A 25,416-nucleotide genomic window follows, 5' to 3' on the forward strand; every position below is an offset into this window, starting at 1 on the left:
CTTCATGGACAACCTTGACCTGAGCACCCATTTCAATAAATCTCATGTAATGATGATTGGCCCTCAGTTCATTAAAACCAGAACCTTGCAGGTTAAGGGTAATGTTATCAGTTATATTGCTACTTTTCCCTATTTAGGATTTTTGCTGGATTCATCGATTATCTTGTCCCCCTTGTTTTCGGTCAGATGTAACATACTTACCAGGAGCATTGCCTCTGTCTTTGATTTTTCTAATAGATTGGGGCATAAATATGTTGAGGTTATCCTGGATATCTACAAAGCCACATGTGTTCCTGTCGCTGCTTGGGGCTTTTCCAAGCTCTCAGCCATAAACGTAGTTGAGTACAAATTCCTAAGAAGAAATGTATGTCTCCCACAAAGCTCCTCGTCTTATATCATTCACAAGGATCTTGGGTTAGTGTTTCTGACCGATATCCTGTAAATGCGACCTTTGTCACTTTGGCTATCTGTATGGTTGAGACCTGAAAAGATCCTTAATTACCTTATATTGAAGGATTGTCGAGCAGCTAGGATAGCTTGGCTATACTATGTTAAAGTGTGTTTTAGCAAATTTTGACAGACTAAATTTTTTAACAATCCTGATTTCATAGTTATTGGTAATGTTGCATGGACTAACTTGACATTTAAGGTTTGGAAGGTAAAAGAGAGAGCCCTTATCGAAATTGATCAACTCTCCGTTAGAGTCTATGTACTGTTACCAAACCACTTTGGCATTGAAAAGGCATTTGGCCTTTGATGTGCCAGTTCATCATCAATGTCTTTTGATATGATTTAGACTCAATTTAGTTCCTCACCAGTTGGCTATCCCATGGGGGAGTTCGTTTGATTCCACATTTGTCCCATGAAAATGTTATTATATTTCCACCCAGGACACACTGCACTTTATTATGTTTTGTCCATTTTGTAAAAACCTTGGCAAGTCTTTTATTTTCTCTTTGTTGGCTGACAAGCACTTTAACAAGTTTAACCTTCCTTCTTTTATTTACAGTTACTTTTTGATGTGCATACTTATATTTCTCTTTCTTGTTTTATGATCAGGAACAGTCTGAAACTAAGAACATTTTTATTTAACGATTGATGCATTTTATTTATCATTCCGGTTTTTTATGGTTTTATCTTGTCAAATGTGAATAAAGATTATGTGATGATGACTAAAGCACTTACATAATGTATAGGTGTAAAGTTTATATACCATATTTCACAAAAATGTGCATGATTTGTGTATCTGTATTTATTTTATTTTGCTAGTTATAAATTCTCCTTGGAAACGGGATTCCTACAGTTGTTGCCTCCTTTTTCTGTTCTTTTTTTTAGTTGTTCTTGTGTTTATTTGGAGAATTGTGCTTTAAACCTCTAGAATGCCAAGTTTGGTTTTTTTCATTCTAAGGTAAGCAAAGTGTGTTTTTAATCTGTACCTTATATAAGGATCTTTCATGTATTCTTGGCAAGTTTGGCAACATAAATTATTTGGAATGTGAGGCCCGGCCAAACATTCATGCACACTTACATAGTGCCCACCGCTCTTCCCCCCTGTTCTGAGAGCAAAGCAGATCCACCGTCCCGCCGCGACGTCGCAGCAGGAACAAATACAATTATAATAACTTTGAGTTATTGTCATTCTATTTTTCCTTTTTTTCACTGCGAAAAGCAGTGGGGCGACGCTCCACCTTAGTGGAGGAGCTGCCTCTGGAAGCCACTGACGTAACAAAGATGCCATTGGCCCTGGTACTAGCAAGGAAGCTAGACCACTAGTCAGGTATTGAAATGCAGCCGCTTATTTGAGTTCTGTGGGCCCCTAAAAATGCTGGTCTAGTGCAGCTGCGCCTACAGCACTCTTCATAGCCGCATCCTTGATAAAACCTCAACTAAAAATGAAAATAATAGACCAAGAGAGATGTGAACATTTAGGGTCAGACACAACCATTCCACTAAGAGTACGAACGCACACAGGTCCAGGCTGAGGCACACTACCTAATCCACCATTCTGCCCCCCCCCTCCTCCGCACTACCTCTCTGTGAACTTGTAGGTGCAGGCGCCACCATTCTGAGAGGAATACTAACACATAGGCAGGTCAAGGCTGAGGCACACTATCTCATCTATCACGATTCCGACATCCTTCCCATTCTGCAGTCTTTTTTTCATAGGCCCTTTGGCACGGTTGGATTTTAGTATCTTAGTAACAACACAACTCAATGTTAATGGCGGCATGGCAGAACAGCCCTTTGCTTGGCTTTTGCAGACTTATCTTTTATGCTCGGATATTGCATAGCAGGAAAAACTGAATGTGGATTTTGTTTTATAACCTTTTTTTTAAACCATTTTACAAAGGACAATGTCTAATGTCACATAGATGCCAAAAAACCCAAAAACAAATCTGCAGCCGGATGAATTCATAGGAAAAAGAAACGCCAGTTGGAGAATAACAAACACACGCACCGCATCCGTCTGTCATTAGCTGTGCTCAGTGTCTCCCTTTCTCTTTGTAATCAACATTAATGGCAAAAAAACAACCTTCGTTAATTATCACTCTAATGAACGCATTAGAGTGATAGCATTCTTCGGGCTCTGCACTCCAATGAACAGATTTACATTTGCCTAAGAAATTGCTCAAAGCTAGCCGGCGGACTATGACTGTCTTTAGTTTTAAGCGCATTATTGGGCATTACTTTAAGTGGATAAACATGTATCCTTTATTGTTTGTGACTTGTGCCCCCTGAGCAAGGATGCCGAACTGAAGCTTACTCCTGTACCATCATTACTTCATCAATAATCATGATGATTATATTTGGCAATAAATAGGAAATTAGGTTATACTTTAGATGATTAATAATGCTTTGGTAGAAATGCCACCACGGTAATTGAATAAAGATCCCGGCGGCAGGTGCTGTCTCCGGTTACACGCCTCCATTAAACAAGGGGCTCGCGTGCCATACACAAGACAGGTCAGGGGGTCACGCTTCCGGCTTCTATCAATTTGCGGTTCACGTCATTTTATCCCTCTTCTAATCAATTTGTTTTCGTCCACACATCCGGTTAGAGTGTTCCTGCAGCTGCGAGTGAGGCCTCTCCATGTCCCCGCATCCTCTCTGCAAGGCACAATCAGAAGCAATCTTCTTTGAGTGCAGTATCCTGCACTTGTGAGTGCCACCTAAAGGATGTTCTGAAGTTAATCTAACTGAGATTACGTTTAATTCCCCTATCCTATTTTGTGGGCTTTAACAGATAAATATACACTGCCATGAGTATGTTTTTTTCTGAAAGCAGCATCTCTGCACTTTGTTAGCCTCTAACCATGTCTCTTCAGGTCTCGTTTGCAGTTTGTTCTCCAAGTGAGACTTCTGGGAACAGCAACAACAGTAATAATGCTTTATTATTAACATTATTATTAATAATATTGATAAGATCAAACTAATAATAATATTGTCTCCTTTTATGTAGCACTCACTGTTTTGCAATTTCATATCATAGAACTATTGGTGCCCATTTAATATGCCCAAATCTTTTTTTTTTTTTTTTTTGATCACCCGGTTTTGGAATTTTTACTGTGGGTGAGTCTCACTACATGTGCCTCACCCACAGTAATCACATGGCAAATAGTCTGCACGTGTTTACTGTCTAGTGTCCATCTTTGAAGAAAAGGCTGCTGCAACACAGCTTGGGTAAGGGGCACTTGGCTAGTAACACATGAACCCATGTGCAAATGTGTGTGAGCTATGCATGTGAAGTTACTGTTGTATGCAGCCCGGTAATTGCGCACAGGAAGCCTGGTGCAGAGGGGACTCTGCAGGGTAAGATATTGACCGGGGTAGGCCGTATAATATTAGTAGAGACAACTATTACTCTGGCTCAGCTCAGGATCAGAGACCAGGTGTTTTGTCACTTTGCTGAGCCAAGTTAATTACATTTCTCCCCAGCAGAGAGAACAAAGGCCATCCCACTTAAAAGGAGTAATTAACAGTGCTTCCCTCAGCTCCTGAGGAGAAGGGGGGAGGATGAAAATATGCATCTGTTAATTACCTGTCACACTATACCAGGGCTGGACACAGGTCAGACCCTTTGAACTAAGGAGTAAGCCCAGACAGATGGAGCTAGCACAGGAAGAGGGCTCTTTTTTGAAGTTTTGATGGGATGTTTTGAATGATGCCATCTTGAACTGTCCTAGCATGCTGTGCAAGAGGTTTGAGACAGGGGTGAAGAGGTCATGTGGCACCCTTGAATTGTCTACAGATGCCTACCTTTCACCTCCATTTAAAAACTCTTGTACAAGGGCGAGAGAGGGCTGCTTGTGCTTTTTGCTGCTGAATTCAAGGACTGCCTCAGCCATAGACAACTGGAAGGAGACACCAACTGATGCCCAAAAGGACCAAGGACTTTGCCGCAGTTGATCCCAGGACCTGCGGGTCTCTCCCCCCTAACATTTCTTGAGGACCAGTTAGGGGACAGATCTGCACCCAGAGACAAAGACCAGGAGGAAAACCGGTACAAGGAGCCAGTGGAATCAGCTCCTTGCAAGGTACACCACGTTTTATATCGCTTGCCATCATTAGTAAAACAAGCCCAGCATCATCCAAATCAGCCCAACATGCCCGAGTTACGGCCTTTTCAAGCTGGTGACCTTTGAACCCCTGTGCGAGCCACGGAGCGCATCGGCATCCACTCATCTGAAAATTACTCCTGGGGCGGGCCAGGACCCAGGGGTCAGCGTGAGAATGAATACATTATTTCGGATGGAGGGGATGTTCATGAGGCCCACTCCTCATTTCAACTTTGCCTTCATGGGCCCAAATGTCCAAAGGGGCCAACACAAACGGAAATTGGGGGGGGGGGGGGTTCTGTCGCCCCCACCATAGAAATAGAAAAGGGGCCTGGGTTCCCATCTCTGGGCCCCAACTGCCAGTGGTCTCGCTCCTACTCCCCGTGTCTGGGGAGAGGAAGTGGCAACTCCATAACAAACTCCTTGCAGAGTGGGCAGGGTATAAGACTGCTGCCTGCTCCCTCATCAGCATCAAGGAGTGCTGTCCAGGTGTGGAGCCACCTCGGGCAACCAGGGGTGGGCTCCAAGATCTGCCTTAACCAAGGAGGAAAGGCTGGGTGCCCAAAGGGGACCAGACACCCCACAAAAATAGACATAGAAAAACACAAGGAAACGCTATGCGGATCTCCCTGTTACAGCAGGAGAGCTACTAATCAAATATTTACTCCCCCTTAGTGAAGCAACCATAATTCCTTGTGGGGGCTTTTTTATTCGCATATTTTTCTTGCCTTGTGGTGTCCTCAGGATGGCAAGTGCAAAAAGAGCAATTGAGGGACAGAATATCATACTCTCAGGATGGCAGGGGCACCACAAACACAATAAAGATGTGTTTCAAGGGCTGCAGGAGTTACAGTGACCTCCACCCCAAAATCATTTCTAAAAACTGACCCTGTGGTTGCAGTGTCAAAGAAATTATGACCTCTCAGGATTTTTACCTTATGTTTAACGTACCCCCAAGAGTGAAGCTTTTGGTCTTCAGCTGTGTGTAGTGTATTGTTTAGGGGTTGTTATCTAGCTGTATTTTAGGTGGTTCGAATATGCAAAAAAAAGTTAGACGTTTAAAAATGCAGCACTCTCTAGGAGTGTATATTATGGCTGTGTTTTATGTGGCGAGAAAGTACATAATAGGGACACAGACACATGCTATGTTCATTCAACATGTTTCATTGATATAATACTGCTGACAGATATTTTTGATCATGTTGAAATAGTTTATTGACATCAGCATTTATACCTGTTCATTGATGACAGTGAAATATGGCAGTTTTAACATGTGGATTATCTGCCCTTTAATGTGATGACCTTGATGCAGCCAATAGGCTTGTTATATTAAAAATGATACCCTCCTATACTGTGTTGTGCTAACTGGTATAGGTGGGGGTGGAGTACTGTGATTTTAGTGGTCAGGACCTTTAGGGGTCAGATGTGATTTCAGAATGTCACCTAAGGTATTTGCCATCTTCCTTGTGTATAAGTTTGTAAACTAATGCATAATATTTAGAACTATGTGTGTAATACGTACTTTACCTTTTCTAAAGAAAAAGCACTTGACGGGACAATCATTTATTGAGTGTTTTTATTGTGTGCCAGTGAATGGTGAGTGTTAGCCCACCCCATCTCCCCTAAATAGGCCTTGGACTACTCTGCTTCACTACCCAGAGAATCAAGCACTTCAATGGGGTGCCTGGTGTGGCCCTATTACTTGCGCAGGGCTCACATCCTGCACAACTAGTAACCCAATTTCCGACAACTGTAATTAACTATTATGCAGTATAATCGGCTGCATGTGTATGGTACTACATGAGTATTGCTATATCACTTCCATAATAGTGTACACACTGTGCATACTGGCCCAACATCCTCTCAGGCTGTTCTAAAACAGAAGTCAACTAAGCTCGGTGGGTAAAAGTTGAAGCCTACACTTTTGAGTAACCTTACACTTCTAAATGGTCAATAGCAAAAAGTTTTAAAGTTGCTCAAAAGTGTTAGAGTAAATTTACTTGTAGTAAATTTACTCGCGTGAGTTCCTCTTTGTAGGGTCCTCAATTTTGGGAAACAGCCAGGGACGTTTTCAGCGTGGGAGGCCAAAGTCATGATGTGAGATGTGATTGAGCTCCGAGGTGGTTTCAAGTAAATTCAGAGAAAAACAAAACTGAGAAATCCTGTTGTGATGACCCTTGTAAGTTGTGCCAGTTTCCCATAATCTTTCCTAAGAAATAGTGTTCATTAGGCTGAATAACCTAGCCTGATGTATGCCTTTCATAGCAACAAATAATGTTCTGCAGGTTTGTTTTCTGTGACTGCTCTTCATCGCGCTTTCATTTCCCTTGTAACCTCCCTTCTTATTTTCCTGTTGTTCTTTTTTAATAAGGCATTTTTAGGAGGTTTCTCTTCAAGCCCGTTTTTAAGTCTAGCATTAGCTAACACCTTTTGAGTTTACTAAAATTATACTACATATAGGGACATTAAACCAGCATTCTCCATCTTTTGGCCTGCTGTTGTGTCATCCACTAAAGCATACAGCATAGGGCAATGGGTCAGGCCATCTCAGCCATTAGGTAACCTCCCTGTGAGTGACAGTATTCTCCTCTTTCACAAGGACCACATTGGTGTGCAAAGTAGTTCTCTTCCAGGCGTGCCAAATGTTAACTCCTCCGTTTTAATGTCTTTGCACCTGGATGCCTGTCTGTATGTGCCAAGAGTCTGGTCTTCATGCCTATACAAGCTCAATGGGGGTGGTTGATCTCAGTATTCTGTAATTCCTGATCTGGCCGATAGGTCTATGTCTTGCTATAGTACAGTACATCATCATTTATATGCCTTGCATCTTTGAGCATGGTAATGAATGTGTTTGGAAAAATATGGTTAGGTGAATTTAAGTCAGTTGTACTATGAAAGTTGCAGTAAATTGATGTCTTAGGAACCATTTAGGATGAAAGTTCTCTCTGTTATTTATTACCCATTCAGATATGTATTATTTTTTTATTTTCTTCGGAGCACATCAGCTAAGTGAATTGTGTTTGTCACTGTCGCCACTGGGTAGTTATGGTGAGGACCATATTGCCATAGGAAAAGCATTTTTTGTTTTGCTAATAACTTTGGTGGCATATTACAAATCTTCATTAAACTTTCTTCTTTAAAAGTCTCACCAACCTCAGCTCCTTCCTGGAAAGATTAAAGGTAATACGTCAATAGAGAAAGGGGGGGGGAGGTGGTCCAAGACCCATTTTCCCCACAACAGCAATACTACAAAAAGGCTATATGAAATTAACCAAATTTGACAGAAAGATACATCTTGGTCCAGAAAGCGTGCTTTTTGTGATTTGGTTTAAACCCGTCAAGTAGATATTTTGAGAAATAAAGGTTAAATGCTTATGTATATATCACGCTGCAGATTCACTGCGGTTCCACAATGGAGGTGCCGTGCCTCCTGCCCGCACAGTGATGCATGACTAACCCCGTTGGATCTGCGAATCCATAAGGTTGATCGTGGGATCACATCAACTGGTCACATCCTGAAGAAAATGTTGCAGCCACCATCATAGAACTTGTGGACTTGGACCCAATGTCCTAGAAATTTTAATTAAAAAGCATATAAGGGGACAGAGTAGGGGCACGCTGACTCCCTAGACCATGTTGAAGGGGTCCCAAATGAGCGCTCCTAAGTAAAAAAAAAAAAAACATTGTTTCATGGATTTGTGGATGGACATCTAACTTTACTTTAAAAAAAGATACAAATTTGCTGAGAAAACTACAAGTTAAAGTGACATTATATTTAGGAACTGTAATAATATCATACATTACATTTGAAAAACCTTAGAAATTTACTGAAAAAAGAAAGGCTAAATGGACATTATAGTTAGGTAAAAATACCACTTAAAAAATACCATTTTAAATAAAGATAACCACTGAAATACACTCATGTCCTAAAGTAACTAGAATGCATGCTCTCGTCATGCACTGCTAAATACCTCATATATTCCATCACTCATAACATGTTCTATGACATCATTGATAACATTGCTGTAATATCTGAAATTATATCATTGATAAAAACACTGAGTGTGGTTCAAGTTACTTTAGTCTCACCTAAAGTTACTTTAGGAAAGATAATGGTGTAGGCACACTGAGTGTAAAAAATTCAAACATGGTTGTAGATGTTCTGCGTGTAGCCGAGGTATCGCTGGCTGATCCACCAGCGTGGAAGAAATTAATAAAGAGCATTTTCCCACTGGAAAACGTCCCCTGGTTGCACTGCCGGACTCCCAAGGGGAGTTTGATCAAGTATTAGCCATAATTTGTGATGGGGTTTCATGTTGTTTTTAATTGTGATTCAACATAAAGAAGTTGTTAGCACATTGAAGTTCTTTCAGGATATCACATCGTCATGAAGATGAATAAGTCTAAATTCTTCTAGACCCCAATGCATTTCGGGCGCACCCATCGTCAGGGGAAATTACATCGCCATGATCAGAATGGTCGGGCGGTGGGTGTCAAGAACACGATGAAAGGTTGCGGGCCCCTAGCGATGCCTTGATGAGTCTCTGGAAGTCTTTGTCCTCAATGGCAAGGAGCTACGGAGCTTTCAGCAGGACAAACAGTATTGTCATGCTGATTTATTAGTCAACGATGGTGACTCAATGCTAAACGTTGAGCCCGTCTCTTCCTAAAGTTTCCAACCTGTCAAACCTTACATTTTCTTGGTTCCTTTGGGGAAAATAATTGTTCACTACTTCAGTCTAAGGGGTCAGAGACTCTGGATTGCCTCCTGGGGTTAGGAATCAATTTTCCTCAATGCACCTGCACAGTCTAGGCAAAATCCAATTGCAACTGGTAAGCTGGTGTGATCCTCTATTTGGGCTTGCAGATGACTTCTTCCATCTCTCTCTTGTACCTGTTGCTCATGAGGGAGTCCACTCCTTTTCCTTTGAGTCAGGCACAGTCCTTTCTTTGTGGAGCAGCAGGTGCAGTCCTTTTAAGTGCAAGCCTTCTGAGGTAGGCCTGGGCGGTAAATTCCGTTCCGTTCGCGGAATTTTCGAAATTTGGCTAATTTCGCGTTCCGCGGAGAACGCGAAATTGCAAAAAAATCTACGTTCCGCAACTTCGCGAAATTTTTTGCTTGTTCGCGTTCTCAATATGCGTGTTCGCGAGATATTTCACCCCGAGCACGCAAACAGCGATCGCGAACAGGAAAAAAGTATCGCGAACAAGCAATTCCGCGTGTTCGCGGAATTTCTGCATGTTCGCGGAGATTTTTTACCGTTTCGCGGAGATTTGCGTAACGCGATTAAGCAAATTCCGCCCACCCCTATTCTGAGGTGCAGTTCAAGGGTCCAGCAGAGTAGTCCTCCTTCTTTTGTTTCAGGCAGTGTTCTGACGAGCTCCTGCATCTTCCATATTTATCCTTTATTTTGGGTTGGCAAGAGGGTGGTCACCCTAAACAATCGAACTGCTATGACCACTTCCTGCAAAGTGTGGCATATTTTTATTTTTTACCCTGAATACACTGTTTTCACAAAAATCTAAATGAAATGGAGAAGCTCTCTTCCTGGTGTGTGTGCCTGTATATCCGAACTCAAAGGTGTGGCTAACAACTCACTACAGTCCCCTTCCAGCCCCTCTCCTAATCTTATTGGGGGGCTCCGTTCTTACTGGGGATCAAGGAAGTGGGGGCTGGCCTAGGTCCTGTGGTACCTGCTCTCCTGTCTTTAAACTGCAGCGTATACCCCAACCCGCTTTCTTTCCCTGGCTTCTCTACGAAGCAAATATCCTCCCACCAAATGACTGTATTTTTTCAGTTCCAGGCGCAGCTTGGCTTGGCTCATAAGAGGCTGGTACTGGGCTTCTTTAGGTAACTTCATGATAGGAGATTCTAAAACTTCTTTCCTGTAATAGTAACCATGGCAAGTCATTAGATTTATTTTGACCATTATTTTAATATCATGAATAATATTGCTAGCTAGCTCCAAAGCAAAGGTAAACTTTATTAAAGCCTTCTCTGTGTTAGCATATGGGGCTAGCAGCCCTACAATAGGGAAAAAGACTTTAGCTGTTTTGCCCTACCATTGCATAATGTCCTTGCTATTTTTAACACCCTACCCTTGAAGCACTTAGGGCAGACCTTAGCGGTGACTAAAGGTAGTTTTGGACTTTGGAAATACTTTTGATTCCAAAGTCAAATTTGGACACAGTTCTATTTTAACACCAGCCGAAAGACAGGCCTAACGTTAAAATAATGCCAGGCACTACAGCAGTGCTCAATTTTTTTTTTTTTTTAAATCATTGATTTTTATAGAGTGCAGTGCACAGCAGTTAACAATAGACCCCATACCGTGTAATTTACATGTATAATAATGTAGCATGATACCTGTTTGGCATTGTAAAGCAAGGTGCGTGTACATTCGATTATCAGGATACACCAAGTACTATCAAGTGGAATCCTACTGTGCAGGGGAAAAAAAGGAGGGACGAGGGGGAAGGTGGAGTCTAGGAAAGTGAAAAGGGATAAAGAGAACAACAATCCAACAATGTGAGAGCTCTACAGTCCGAGTTATACATATTATAGCATGCTAAAGCCGTTTGTGTTCATATCACATATGCATTGATGAACAGTGCCCCAAGACTATACGAGTGAGCGTCCCTACTAATTGAGGGCAGGCATGCAGACCCATTGGGCAGTGGGCACGCCATGGGAAGAGGTGTGCCTTGTCAGGTGGCCATGTGTTGGGAGGGGGCTGTCCCAGGGGGGCACACGTTGAGTAATGTTGGGAATAAATAACATTAAATATAAGATGGTCACCATGGTTTCGTCAGCTACTACGGCATGAGTGATAGCGTTTGTTGTTCAATGTGTTCAGGGTGGGCGTACATCAGTTTTGGCTTCAACTGCGAGCAAATATCCCTCCAATTCCTCACCCCAGTGATAGAGTCACCCCATATGCATAGTGCTCTAAGAGTGTGTATCTCTGCTTTGGTCCACATCCGCAGTATATGATGCCAGCCCGAAACTCCGAAGGAGCAGGGGATTGCCAAGCCATAGCTATGGTTCGTTTAAACAGATCAAAGGCCAGGTCAATAAATTCAGGGGTGGGGGTGAGTGGGTGTGCTGACAGTTTCATTACCATGGAAGTAACTTCATTCCACACCTGTGCTGATGGCGTGCAAACCCATACCATATGCATGAAGTCCGCATTCTGCAATTTGCAATGGGAATATGCCAGGAAGAGCGCCGGGAGCATACACTGAATGCGGTCTGGGGAGAGATAGGTGTGGTGAATGTGGTTAAACTGTGTTAAGCTGAACCTGGGATTGCAGGATATATTCTTGGTCATCTTTAGTGCCAAGCCCAGGCTGTGTGCATCAGTGGTTGTTGTAGCACTGCGTCCCATTTGGTAGGTGCCCTCGTGGCATGATCAGGTGGGGTAGTGTTGAGGGCAGTGTACGAAAACGTGACAGCATGATGTGTGGCGTCAACAATGTATCAAAAGGCTGTAAGGTATGTGGTTCAGCCTCACTGGTGCCCCATGTCCTGTGGGCCGCACGCTGTACAATGCAAAATATTAAGAGTTGACCAGCTTTAGTCCATACATTTCAACCAGTTCTTGGAATAACGTAAGCTTTCCTTCATTACTGAGATCACTCACCTGTGTGATTGCAACCTCAGTCCGTGTGGTTTGGTCATAGCACCTTGGCATCTGCTGCAATAACGGCAACTCCAAAATAGGAATTGAGGGGGAGAATGGAAGAGTTGGGCCCTTGGGATGTTGGTACTTATGCCAGCAGTAGCTGGCCACTGTCATTTCTCGGAATTCAAGTTCAACGCAGAGGGTTAAGTTAGAAAGCCATGTAAACACACTTGTGCCCCATAGTGTTGCATGTATAAGTGAATATTCAGGGTGGGTTGGTGTGCTCAATCAGGCCAGAGGCCATTCTAATTGTGCTGCGATGTAATACAGCTCAAAATTGGGTGCCCCCTAACCCGCCTTCAGTGAGCGGGCATTGCAGAAAGTGCAGTGCAACCCGGCTGCGGCCTGTGCTCCAAATCAATTCCAACAGTAACCCATGGGGGTCTTGAAAAAAAAAACCTTTGAAGTACGATGGGGAAGTCCGCAAAATAATAGAGCAGGCGGGAAAGTACTGGCATTTTGGAGATTGCAACCCGGCCTAGTGGGGATAGCGGGAGTGACCACCAGAAGGGAAGACACCGTGGCTGGACCCAATCGCCTTGTCCAGATTGCCCTCCTTGAGGTCACGCTCAGAATGGTATATCTGGATGCCCAAAAATGTGAAGGTGTCATAGCACCATTGCACGCGGGAATCCAGATGTGCCAATCGTTCATCTAACAGCACATGCACCGGGGGAACATGCAAGGTTTAGGCCACTTAACCCAAAGGCCAGAGATCATGCCAAAGTTATCCAAGATCTGCATCAGACCAGGTAGGGATGATCCCACATCCTGCAAAAAGATCAGGGCTTTATCAGCAATAGCGAAATGATGTGGTGCATGTTTCTCTTGCATATGCCCCACTTGTCCACCCGCTGACGGAGCTTGCAAGTCAGTGGTTCCATAGTGATGGCAAAGATGAGGGGGACAGGGGGAAACCTTGCCTCGTGCCTCTGCAAATAGGGACCTTGTCGGAGATCACTTGGCCCATTTCAACATGTGCCTCAGGATCAACATAAAGAGTGCGCACACAGCTGAGAAATATTGGGCCGAACCCCATGTTAGTGAGGGTTGAGAACAAATAATCCCAGCCCAGGGTGCTGAAGGATTTATATATGTCTAGTGACACCACCACCTGGTCAGGAGCATCTCAGTGTGCTGTGGAGGAGGCGCAAAAGACGGTGTATGTTCAGGAATGTATTGCAGACGTATTGCGGCTGGGGATTAACTCAGATTGGTCTGGGTGGACCAGCACCTGTACAAGGGGTAAAAGTTGGTTAGCCAGGACCGTGCACAACATTTTACAGTCTAAGTTGAGCAGGGATAAGGGCTGATAGGAGTGGAGGTCCAGGGGGTCCCACTCCCTACCAGGTTTGATTAAGACTACTATATGGGCTTCACGGAGCATGTATGGCATGCAGCACGTTCCCTTGCTTAGTTAAGAATGTCAAGGAGACATTGTTTAGTCCAAGTGGGGAAGGGGGCATAATATTCGATGTGCAGGCCATCAGTGCCTGGGGTATTGCTGTGGGCAATCTGAGATATAGCGTCAAGTATAACGGTCCAGCTGTAAGTGTGTGTCTAACTCAACTCGCTGCAAGGCGTTCAAGTGTGTCAAATGTAGGGTGGTAAAAAATTCCCATTTAGTGTGGATCGACGCACCGGGTGGAGCAGAATAGAGCTTACGCTACCTGTCCTAAAACTTTATTGATATCCAGGCGAGTAATTTGCGCCTATGGGAGTGCGCTGCTGATCATCACGTACCAGCCATGTCAACAGATTCACTGCACTGTCCCCTTTGGCATGTTGCAGTGCCAAGCGCTGCTTATAGCAGTGTTTGCTCAGGGTGCGTCCTGCCTCAAAGCGCTGCTTGTGCAGCCGTTGGAGTTGTTCAGTGGTGGTTGCCTGAGTGGCCACCCAGGGTTCCAAGGAGCAGATGTCATGTTCAATGATCAGAACATCCTCCGATAACCATTTATGCCCCCCCAAGAAGTCGACAAACAGTGATCACACACTATCACATTGTGAGCATCCCACTCAACAGCTCGGTAGGACGTAGTGCCCATGTTAAGCTTTAAATAACTTTCTATGCATTGGACAAGTTCTGCCTAAAAGGAGGGATCGGACAGTGCCTCCACTTGTAAGCACCACGTAGATATCATGGGACGTGCACGACCCCATTGTACGGTGAGCATTACTGGGGAATGATTGGAGAGGGTGCGTGCCAGGTATTCCACCTCAAGGGTGCGTGCCAGGTATTCCACCTCGAGCTGTTATTTTGCATAACAGGTTATGCAAAATAGAAAATGAATTCTGGTGTGAATTTCATGTACGGGAGAATAAAAGGAGTATTCATTGCCCAATGGATGTGTGAGCCGCCAAGCATCTTGAATGAACATATGAGTTACCCACTTGCGAAAACTTTGCTCGATGTGACCGGATGGTGCTGCTCAAAGAGAGGGCATAGAGGGGTCTCGTGCCACGTCTGGAGCACAGATAAAATCCCCACCCCAGAATCGGGGAAGAATGGATCACTAAAGAGTGCCGGGGTACGAGAATCAAGAAATTCACACTGGTGGGTTTTGGGAGCGTACACCGCCACCAGTGCTAAGGGTAAAACATCCAGCTGACCCTCCAGCACCACATATCTTTCCCCAGCATCAATCTTCTGAGAGGACACAACATGTGGTACTCCCGGCGCAATCCATATAAGGACCCCGCTAGCAAAGGAGGATGCCATGGTCCCATGCATCTGGCCCCTCCACTTAGTGTGCAGTTTGTGTAATTCGGGGGCTGTGAGATGTGTTTCTTGGAGTATTGCTATGGGGACATGACGTCTTTTGAGATAGGCGTAAATACGGTAACGCTTCATTGGTGTAGCCATACCTTTTACTTTCCAGGACATGATGTGATATTGGGGAACCTGTGTATTGGTCTGTATGTTAGACATTCGAGTCATGCCATACATTAAGGGGGAAGGACACACAATCCACCCACAAGCCCCCCAGCCCTCCCAGAAGGGATCCTCAATTGTTGGGCGGGTCTGTGACATGTCGGCAAATATCAAGTGTAATCCTGGACATTAGTAGTGAAGCTCGTAAAATCACAACAATAGCAAAAAACATAACCCCCCTGAGACAGTCGCCCTTTCAGGTCCCGCCCAGTAAAATATCCCCAAATTTTCCCTCATTAAGGGTAACAATAAATGTGAAAAATTAACCAATAAGTCAGAAAACCATAAAGTCCAAGTAGAAGTTTGTGAGGAAGTGACATCCGATTATGGAACAGAGTTCGGCATGTGGGCTACAGTAGGAGAGTCTAGGAATTCATTGGTGTGGGCCCTGCATATAAAACTCCCCAGAGTCTCATGCCCATATGACCTTACCTTCCTGGTGACAGCAGGTGTCAAAAGGTACCCACCAGCTCCAGTCCTATGACACATTTCCAGGCCTGGATTTACAAGTTATCAGCCGACCGTGGGGTAACCTTCGGTCCTCGATGAACCCTGCCTGATGATGAGCATGAGCAGCCCGAGTCCAACCCTGACTCCAAAAAGTGCTCATCTTGGAGGGGAGCAAAAGGATTCAAAGCATGGAGCGATTCCTCTGCCAACACTCTTGCCTGTTCCCCTGCTGCTTAGTCCTTGGTGGGTCGTGTGCCCATAGGCCTATGCATTCGCCGCCATGGCTTGGGCTGCAGCCAAGGAACGTTAGTTTGTTCCGGGTATGTTGGTTTCATCATTTGTTTTGTGTGAAGCCACGTCCAGGCATCCTCAGGTGATTGAAATATGTGTGTCATGTCCCCATCAACGACACGCAGTTTGGCAGGCCATAGGAGCGCATATTTGAAGTTCAGGTCTCTGAGGCATTGTTTGACTTGTAAGAAAGAACAACAGCGACGTTGCACCTCCATGGTGAAATCGGTATATACAGTTATCTGAGCTCTCTCATAGGACCTTCGGCCTTTGAAACGGAAGCACTTCAGTTGTAAGTTGCAGTCTCAGTAATTGAGGACATGGGCTATAATGGGACGTGGAGCGGCTCCAGGGAGGGAAGGTCGGCCCGGAATATGTTGTGCCCTCTCAATGGAGAAGAAATTTGAGGCCTTGCTGCCAAGAACAGTCCACACCTACTATTACTCTAGGAATAGTTCCATCCTGGGGCCCTCCGAGCATTCGGGAAAGCCCATCAGGCAGATGTTGTTGTGTCTGGACCTGCTCTCAGAATCCTCTGTCCAAGATATTGTATCACCCCTGTGAGTTCAGGCACATTGGTTCCATTTGTGGGTCGAATCCAGTGAGGAGGCTGGGGAGGTGTCCCTCTGTTCAGTAAGCTTGGCCTCAGGTTGTCTAGTGATACCGTTCCTCAGGCCCAGTCAATTAGAGTATGGGTCATCACTCACTCTGCATTGCCATAACAGTAGCGGCCAGCAGACCATGAAGCAACAAAGGCACTGTAAGTGAGGTTGGCACGTCCGCACCCCAGGACGATTGCAGGAACCCTTGCCACAGGATCCAGTCACTCGCACTTATGTAACTATCTCTGGTGTCTTCAAAATATTGCGTGGAAGGTCTGTCACCGGCACAGGGCAGGTCTAGCCAGAGCCGCAAACCCATGCAGGAAGACCTGCAGCGGGTAGTGTGAGGGTTACCTCTAACAGCTCCTTCATTTTTCGGGGTCATCTGTAGCATTCAGGGCCCCGCAACGGTCCAGTCCTGCAGCCATGGCGCTTTAAGAATCCGACCTGTGTGTACCACGATCTGCTCCACTGCAGGAGCTTCCGATAAAATATGGATACTGGTGATGGCCAGGGGTCCAGGCTCATCAACTGTCAGAGAAGTCTATTACTCCCAGGTGCTGGCCAGTTACAGGGTGCGTTGTGGCCATCCCGGCCATACCACAAGGTAAGTACTCTGGCATGGGGTATGTGGCCCCAGGTAGGCCTTGCCGCATTGTCCCAAAGTAGAGCACCTCGCAGTCCACAAAGTCACATGCCAAGTGGGAGCGATGGCAGACACGGGCCCTCATACACCACTTGCCCCCACCTCTCCTTAACAGCTAACACCACACGGGGGTGAGGAGGGGGTCCAAGGTTCACGGGGCATCAATGGGTTCTTTTAACTTCAAGACCAAGGTAGTCCCAGGGGGCCCCACAATTATCTGGGCCAGGTCACAAATACAGGCTGCTGCTCGATGTGTGTGGCCTTTTGGCGGGCCTCGTCACACTCCTATTCCGCTCAGGTATAGAGCGCCCCGCAATCCTCTGTGCTGTACTTTGGGGGGGTGGGGCAGCAGCAGACACAGGTCTCCACTCTCTGTGGGCCCCCACCGGACCTCACCAGCAGCGAGCGGACGCTCAACCCACAGGCTGCAGTAGATCTCGACAGTCAGTCGGGAAGCTGCATGCAACGTCGCGCCACAGTTTGCAGCTGATGCCAGCCAGGAATGTTGTGCTGGGGCCGTAGAGAGTACCTGGATTCTTCTGATACGTTAACATGGGTGGAGGACCTGCTATGGGGAGATTAAGAGACAATACTTGCTGGGCCCACCGCACAGCTCTGAGCTACACGTCCATTCTCGTCATCATCTTGGCCACGCCCCACAGCAGTGCAAACTTAAGTGCATTAAGTCCACTGGGGTCTCTAAACCTACATGCCCTACCAGATTCTAGGGACTTACAGGTAGGTTGTCTTTGCCAATTAGAATGATACCAATTACCACATAACTTTAGAGAACAGAGCACTGGGCCTGGTTAAGCGAGCCCGGGCAATCTCAGAATCAGTAACCTCATTTATCAGTAAAACCAAAGGGGGTGATGAAGGCAAAAAAGATGATTTTCCCACAAGTATAGAAGAAAATCAACTGGAATATAGTAACGTGTAATAAAAAAAAGCTTAAACAATTATCCAATACACTATAGATTTAAATACTTAAAAAGGTACAGCACAGAGGTTGCAATGTTGCAGGAAAACGTCTTACCCATGGGATAATAGGTACATTGCATAAAAAATTAAAAGGGAGATTATACACTCTATATTATGTGGCAGGCTAAGCGAATGTATAATCGGGGAGGCTGGGTAGGATTCTGAATGTTGATCTTTATTTTTGTTGTAACACACAAAAATGAAAGTTTGAAAATGGTATCTGAGGGACAAATAATGTTATCAGTCCATTGCCTATACTGATTGGTTGCTAGTCTCCTTTTCTCTACAGGGGCCTCCTTCAGGATGGTGCCGTATAAAACAAAGCTAGTGTGACACTAAACAAAAGCTTCACTGTAACCTCACCCCCTTCCTCTCCCCTCAAACAATCTCAACTCTCCCCTCCAACATTCACCCGTTATGCCTTAACTCTCCTGAGCTGCAGTGGCTCTTCAGTGTCCTCTGGTGGCGTCCACCTATCCTGGTTTCAGGGGTCACGTCCAGGCTAACAGAATTTTTACTTCTTCCCCCCACACTCTTCATTTGAAATGCATCCATGGCCTTCAGAGCACTCATTCTTTGGGACGCTGATCTCAGAATTGTTGATTTACTCAAGATTATGTGGTAATGTTAAATGGAATTTTCAAATCTTTTAGCCTAACTTGGTATATTCTACTATTGAATTTGCTCCTTGGAGCTAAATTATATATTTTGTTGAGGTAAATTTACTGGTGCTGGTGTATGTCGCAACCATGTCCTGGAGCTGCTAGAGTCCTACATTTGACAAAATGTTATGATGTGATTAGTAAAATTTTAGTGTGACTTCTGGCGCTCTGTTTTGGAAGATTCCTCTCACAGAGAGCCACCTTTCAAACATCGGGCATGATCAGGTTGAATTGAATAAACTCCAAGTAGACTGCCATCAGTTTCCTGTCCCTTTTCTCACTAATTAATTGGATACCAATTTATTTTAAAAAGTAATCTTAATTCCAAATCAAAATCTTTTACACCCTAATTTTGAATTGAGCTTACTAGATCAGATGTGATATGTCTACTGTTATCTCTTCATTCACTGCATAGTACATAGTTGTGAGAAGCTGGCCTAGTATATGATGTCCACTAATGTAAGTGGGCACCTTACACCAGTCCAGACAACCCTTACGGTGTTTTAAGAGGTCTTAGACAACCTTAGAAAGCTCTCTAAGTGGTAGCTGTGGAGAGCAGCCTTCAGGCTTAGTCCAGAAGGAGTGTAAAGCAACTTGTTTTACAAGAATGCAATCTTATAGTATAGAATAAGTGAAAAAGAACCGCACAAGGTATTTATAAAAATATGTATTTTATTATGTATTACTCTCTAACACGTTTAGATATTTCCTACTAAGAGATAATCACAATGCACTCAATACTTTGCAAAGACATACAGTAAATAGCACAGAATGCACAGTGGTCCCCGGGAGGAGCCAAACCATATACTAAGAAGGTGGTATAAGAACCACGACTCAGGTCAAGACATGGTTGAGAGGACCTAGAAGTGCTGGAGACCCAAGGAACCACCCAAAGTGAGTAGATAGGGACCCCACGGGGAGCGTGTGCAGTGTGGGAACACAAGCACATGCTCCGTACACCTCTATCTGTAAGTCGTTTTGGGATTTTTAAAGATTAAGGACTCTTCCCAGTGGACCCTGAAGAAGCCCCGGTGAAGACAGAAGGTTGGAGAGCCACCCCACCTGTGGCTTCCCTAGTACCCACGCTACCTACACCAGGGAAGCCGGGTGCATAGGTGTGAAGTGGTGTCAGAAACCGCTGTCGAACCCAGTGGAGGATGTCAGGAAAGTGCCGCTGCTGAAGAAGGAGAAAGTGTCCGGTGGAATCCGAAGGTGGATTCTAGATGAGAGGGTTCAGAGTCTATGTCACTCAGGAGTAAACAGGAGACTTGGAAGACGAATGCCCTCTGATGTCGGGTGTTGCAGGAGAGATGACGATGATCTTGACTCTGCAGTTGTGAAGACCAGGTGACGCTGAGGAAGACCAGGAGCTGTGAACGAGCTGTCCCATGTCGGCTGTCAAGTGCTGAGGGGTCGGTGTCCAGCTGGAGCACCAACAAGCCTTGACAAGTTGAACCAATGCAGAAGTCGAAGAAGGTGCAGTGTCGGGACCAGCAAGGTCCAGGGGACTCACCACAAGCAGGGGTGTCAGGCCAGACACAGAGCAATCAGGGGAGCTCAAAAGAAACAAAGGTGACCCTCAAATGGACTCACAGGCCGGAGGCACTGGAGTTGCGAGAGGATCTAAAAGATGCAGGCCACGATGCACACGATGTGGTGTGGCTGAAGATTCTTGTCACTGGAAGTGCTCGAGGTTGGGGCTACATGGAGCCCGAAGATCTTCTTGGAAGGAAGCCAACAAGCCTTTGCATCTGCAAGTTGATGCGCTACACAGGGGTTGGCTTACTGCAACCACCACGATGGATCCTGGTCTCAAACTTGGTGAGAGGGCAGGGCAGGCCTCAGGAGCTGTGGAAAACCACCACCTGTGTTGCAGAACCTTTTGGAGTCTGGAGAAGCTCAGGATCAGCAGACCGGTCGACTTAGTTGCGGTGCCTGCGAATGCATGAAAGTGACTCCTTCAGGCGTCTTTGATGCCCACAGGCCTTGGAAGGTTCCTGTAATGTGCACAGGCACACACGATGCAGTAGACTGGAAGGGTGACGAAGTCGAGCCGAAACGACATCCAGCGAAGTCCAGAGTGCCCAGATGGTAGACGAAGAAGTGGTGTCTGATCTGAATCTTGACTAATCTTAGGACCCACCCACAGGCAAGCCCGTCAGTACCCTAAGGAAAGGGTTGAAATGATTCAGGGGACCTTCCCAGGGGAGGGTCTGTTTCAAACCAGAGTGTGAGCCAACGGCTCCCACAGCTGGTTTGAACTGGACTATGCATGGGGTCACCAAATGTGCCCATCATGCAGACTGACTGGTGCTGGCAAGTGCACCCATGCTGCCCCAATACACTAAATCCTGTCTGGGAGGTGGTCACACCTCCCTGTGACAGGATGCCCATTGTTCTGTCTTCCCATGCTCCAGCTTGGCTAAGCAGCTGCAGGGCAGAATCGTGTCTCTGGTTGGCAGCAACCATTTTGTGCTGTCCGGGTCAAGAAGGCTGGTACCGGGAGCACTGAGAGCCTAATGGAGAGCTCTTCCCGTGCTTGAAATCATACTCCAACACCATTTACGGTGTTGGGGTATAATTCCAACATGTTTGATACCAAACATGATAGGATTCCCCTCTATATAGTATATGGTATATGGCTGCTTCACTTACAACCCAGGAGAATGAACTCCATAGGCTGTAGGGGCGTCCTGCTCATACAAGGGCACCCTCACACTTAGAAACAAGCACCCAGCCTTCAGGATTGATAAGGCCTGCTATAGGGATGACTTATAGGTTTTAAGTGCAGTGACTCCTAATATAGGAAACCTATATCTATAGTAAGTGGTGCTAGCACCAGCTTACACAGGCTGCGATGGCAGGACTGTAGTTCCATTTTGAATGGTCTCCCATGGGTGGCGCAATGTATGCTTCAGCCCATGGGGGACGTCTTGGGTACCTATGCCCTGGGTACCTTAGTACCATATACTAGTACCCCAGTATTCAATCTGGGATGTACCTAAGTAATAAATATACCAATTTAAGGGAGAAAGCCGATAGACTGGGGTCCTGATTAGCAGGATCCCAGTCAGACTAGTCAGTAACATCTTAGCAACAGGCAAAAAGTGGGGGTAACCATAAAAGCAGATACTACTTTCCTACATAGTTGTAAGAGAGAAAACGAAACACAATCTCATTGAACCTCAATTGTGATTTATATATTAGCATTGCCTAATTTATCTTACAAGTGAACTTCGTCATGAGTCTGAGTTTTCTTCTGTTGTGTTCCTTACACAACAAGCAAATTAAGTTGCACTTGAGTCTTGTAGTTTATACATATAAGTAATTGACATGGCTGTCCGTGATAAGATACATCTGTTTGATAGATTCTCTCCTTTTCCATTCTTATCTTTTATTGATTTAACAATGTACTATTGCAGTGAACAAGATTTCAAATGATTCATTTATTGTCTCTCAAATACTAAAATGTGGGTAAATCTAGCTCTGCTGCTGGTAAAGGTTTATAAAGCAACCTACCTGTTAAGTTGAGAGAGAAAAAACAATAAATTGAAAAAGTTACAATGTTTTACCTTTTTAAAATCACATCTCATGCATTGTATTGCTTAGTGATGTCAGCAAGTAATACACTAATCTCATAAAAATGTAATACATGTTTTATGTCATTGTTTTCAGAGCTTCCATAGAATGGATTAGCTTGATCCTCCGGTTCATGAGTCAATATCCTGGCTTTCATGGAGCTTCTTTACATCACGAAAGACAACAGAACACCTGATGTATGCAACAACGTGGACTGGAATGAAAATGCCTCCGTTGGGGATATTGGGCGACATACAGCAGATAAATCAATGTGCTGCCACGAAAGCCGCTGCACGTCTGCACAAATGGCACCACCATGGAATGTTTACTCTCCAGTGGCATCTCTTGACCAGCCAGACATTACTCATATCCAGTCAGTAAAGAGGAAAGTCTGCTGCTCTGAGGAACTCGAGACTTCCTTCATACATGTGGATGAAAATGTCAATCTAGAATTCAGAAGCCCATCCCTCTCTTTGCGTGATGGCCAAACCCCAGAGCACTGCCATGACTCACAGAGAGCAATCCAACCAGCTGGGGCACACGACCCCTCCATCATGTCGGATGATGAAACCGTGTCAGATTCTTCAGGAAAATCCATAGATTATGGCTTCATCAGTGCGGTGACGTTTCTAGTGACTGGGATTTTGCTTGTTATCATATCCTACATTGTACCAAGGGATGTAAAGGTGGATCCGAATTCCATTCCAGCAAGAGAAATGGAGCGGCTTGAGAAAGAGAGCGCAAGAGTTGGCGCTCACCTGGATAGGTGTGTGATTGCAGGACTCTGCCTCTTAACTCTGGGTGGAGTAGTGCTCTCAAGCCTACTAATGGTCTCTATGTGGAAGGGTGAATTGTATCGGAGGAACCGGTTTGCATCCTCCAAGGAATCAGCAAAAATATATGGGTCTTTTAACTTTAGAATGAAATCTCCCTCACACGAAAACACCCTGGAGTTAACATTGGTGGAAGAAGATGCGCTTGCCTTAGAGAACTAATAAACTTATCTGAACTTGAACTGGACCACCCTAGGATACAAACAATTAAAATATGCTAATTGCTTTATCAGTTCTAATACTATTTGACATTAAGATTGTGCAAAATTTACATTACTGAATATTTTATCATATTGATATTTTTGTTTGTTAAGAAACACACTGAGAATTAAATACTATTTACATTTCTGTTCCTGTTGGACTTTACTTAGTCTTACACCTTTTTGAATATAGGCGTGTTTGTTAGGTCTCCCATCATGCCAATTCCATTAATGTATTTTATAAATTGAAAATGAGTATGCATGTAATAAGCAGACAAGCTGTGAATTAATAGTCACATATTTACATAGTTACATGTGCTTCGTGGCAATCTGATGGCATTTCATGTTGTGCGAAATGTTTACTGTCCTGAAATTTGACTCTCAATGTACAGTATTCTCCTTCAGTTTTGAGGTAATATTGACCTCAACCTGAACACTTGTGGAACCCTACGATCTTTTAGATTTTTTGAGGAACATATTTCATCCATTTGCATACCTGGTGTATGAGAAATCATGGTGCTATGGTATGCTTCCAGGAATGTACAGCTGTAAAAAAGTAATTTTGTGAATTGTAAAATAAATATCAGTGATTATCGAATAAATAGACAGTCAGTGAATCTCCAAGAGAAAAAAAAAAAGATTTTCCACATGGAGAAAATTCTATCTAATTTTATAATATACTTAAATCTTTACATTTTAAATCTTTTCTTTATTGATCTCTGTGACCGATAGGAAGAAATAGCATTCTTTAAGCAATGTATATGAAATTATTATAACAATAAAGCGAATCTTTCAACTAATTAGTAAAAATTCAATTTTTACAACATTAATATATGTTCTATGTTTTTATTAAACTCTCCAGCCTGTTCACACTGCTACCTTTCGCAAGATCTTGCTTTAGACGGTTTAGATCAACTGAAATCCCTATAATACACGGGAACCTCACCACCAAACATTATGCAACAAATATTCAAAAGTACCAAAACAGATAACGAAGTGCAGCAATACAAATTACCCACCAAACCTTAACGCAGACACCTACCATTATGTCAAAATCATATAAAAATGAATATTTGTCCCGTTTTTCACAACAGAAATTTGCACCTGTTTTGGAGCAAAATCACAATCCATCACTTTAATGAACAATAGATAAGTTGAGACTTTGCAGTGTGGACACATCTAAAAGAACAATCAAACACAAGAAAGAAAAAAATTTACAATATGTGTATGATTTCAAGCAACGTATAAGAGGTAAAAGAACTCCTCTGAAGACTAAAAAAGCCAAGATCCAAAACACGGTCTACCTGAACTGTGCATATGGACCCACTAGCCATAACCTCCAAAGTAGGAGCTGTGAAACAAATGTGAGACTATGAGTCTTCAGGCAACACGTTAATCTAACACCACCACCGGAACCTATAGATTCCCCACACCAGACCGAGTGCCTTCACCAAGGGATCAAGCCTTGCGGAGTCTGACCGCGAAAGAGGGGTAATTGTGCCTACCTCACAAGGCAATAAAGACTACCTACAAAAGATGACCCTCATGACACTCACGATCTCTAATTAGGTAGGCCCTAAAGAATTACTAAATAGCAGGGCTTATCCTTTCCAGATCATAATATGGTCAGCATATGTAAATCAACCTTTCTAAAAAATAAGAGATTCAACCAGATTACACCCACAGCCAAAATAAACCATTTGTGACTTCTACATCATAGAGCCCACAAACAACAAAGTGATGGACAGAATGTTCGAATTAATCTTTGTCACTAGTGGTCAACCAGGATCTCATTCCTGTCTATTGTTTTTCACCTACAGTGTCACGTTAGACAGGGACCAGCCAAAGGCAAATTGGCCTTGTCCAAACCATAGACCAGGTGATGTCCGGCACACAAGCAACCACAGATATGTTTGGCTTACTCCACTGTAAGGCTTCCTGCTGTCCATCATGCATTTTGCCCACTGTACCACTCCAAACAAGTAGCTGCACTGTAAAA

At 44.4% G+C, this 25,416-nt stretch overlaps 1 protein-coding gene across 2 annotated transcripts in view; it reads left to right on the top strand.

Annotated features, from left to right (window-relative positions):
- TMEM74 (transmembrane protein 74) overlaps positions 1–24,205 on the top strand; it is a 331,834-nt gene extending 307,629 nt beyond the window's left edge. For both annotated transcript variants that reach the window (XM_085604074.1, XM_085604075.1), the window contains exon 2: positions 22,481–24,205. In XM_085604074.1, the coding sequence (XP_085460200.1) occupies positions 22,540–23,379 (840 nt within the window). In that variant the 5' untranslated portion in view covers positions 22,481–22,539 and the 3' untranslated portion in view covers positions 23,380–24,205. The remainder of the gene's footprint in view (positions 1–22,480) is intronic.
- Positions 24,206–25,416: the final 1,211 nt, after the last annotated feature.

Source organism: Triturus cristatus, chromosome 5_1, assembly GCF_964204655.1.
Source record: "Triturus cristatus chromosome 5_1, aTriCri1.1, whole genome shotgun sequence".
NCBI lineage: Eukaryota > Metazoa > Chordata > Amphibia > Caudata > Salamandridae > Triturus > Triturus cristatus.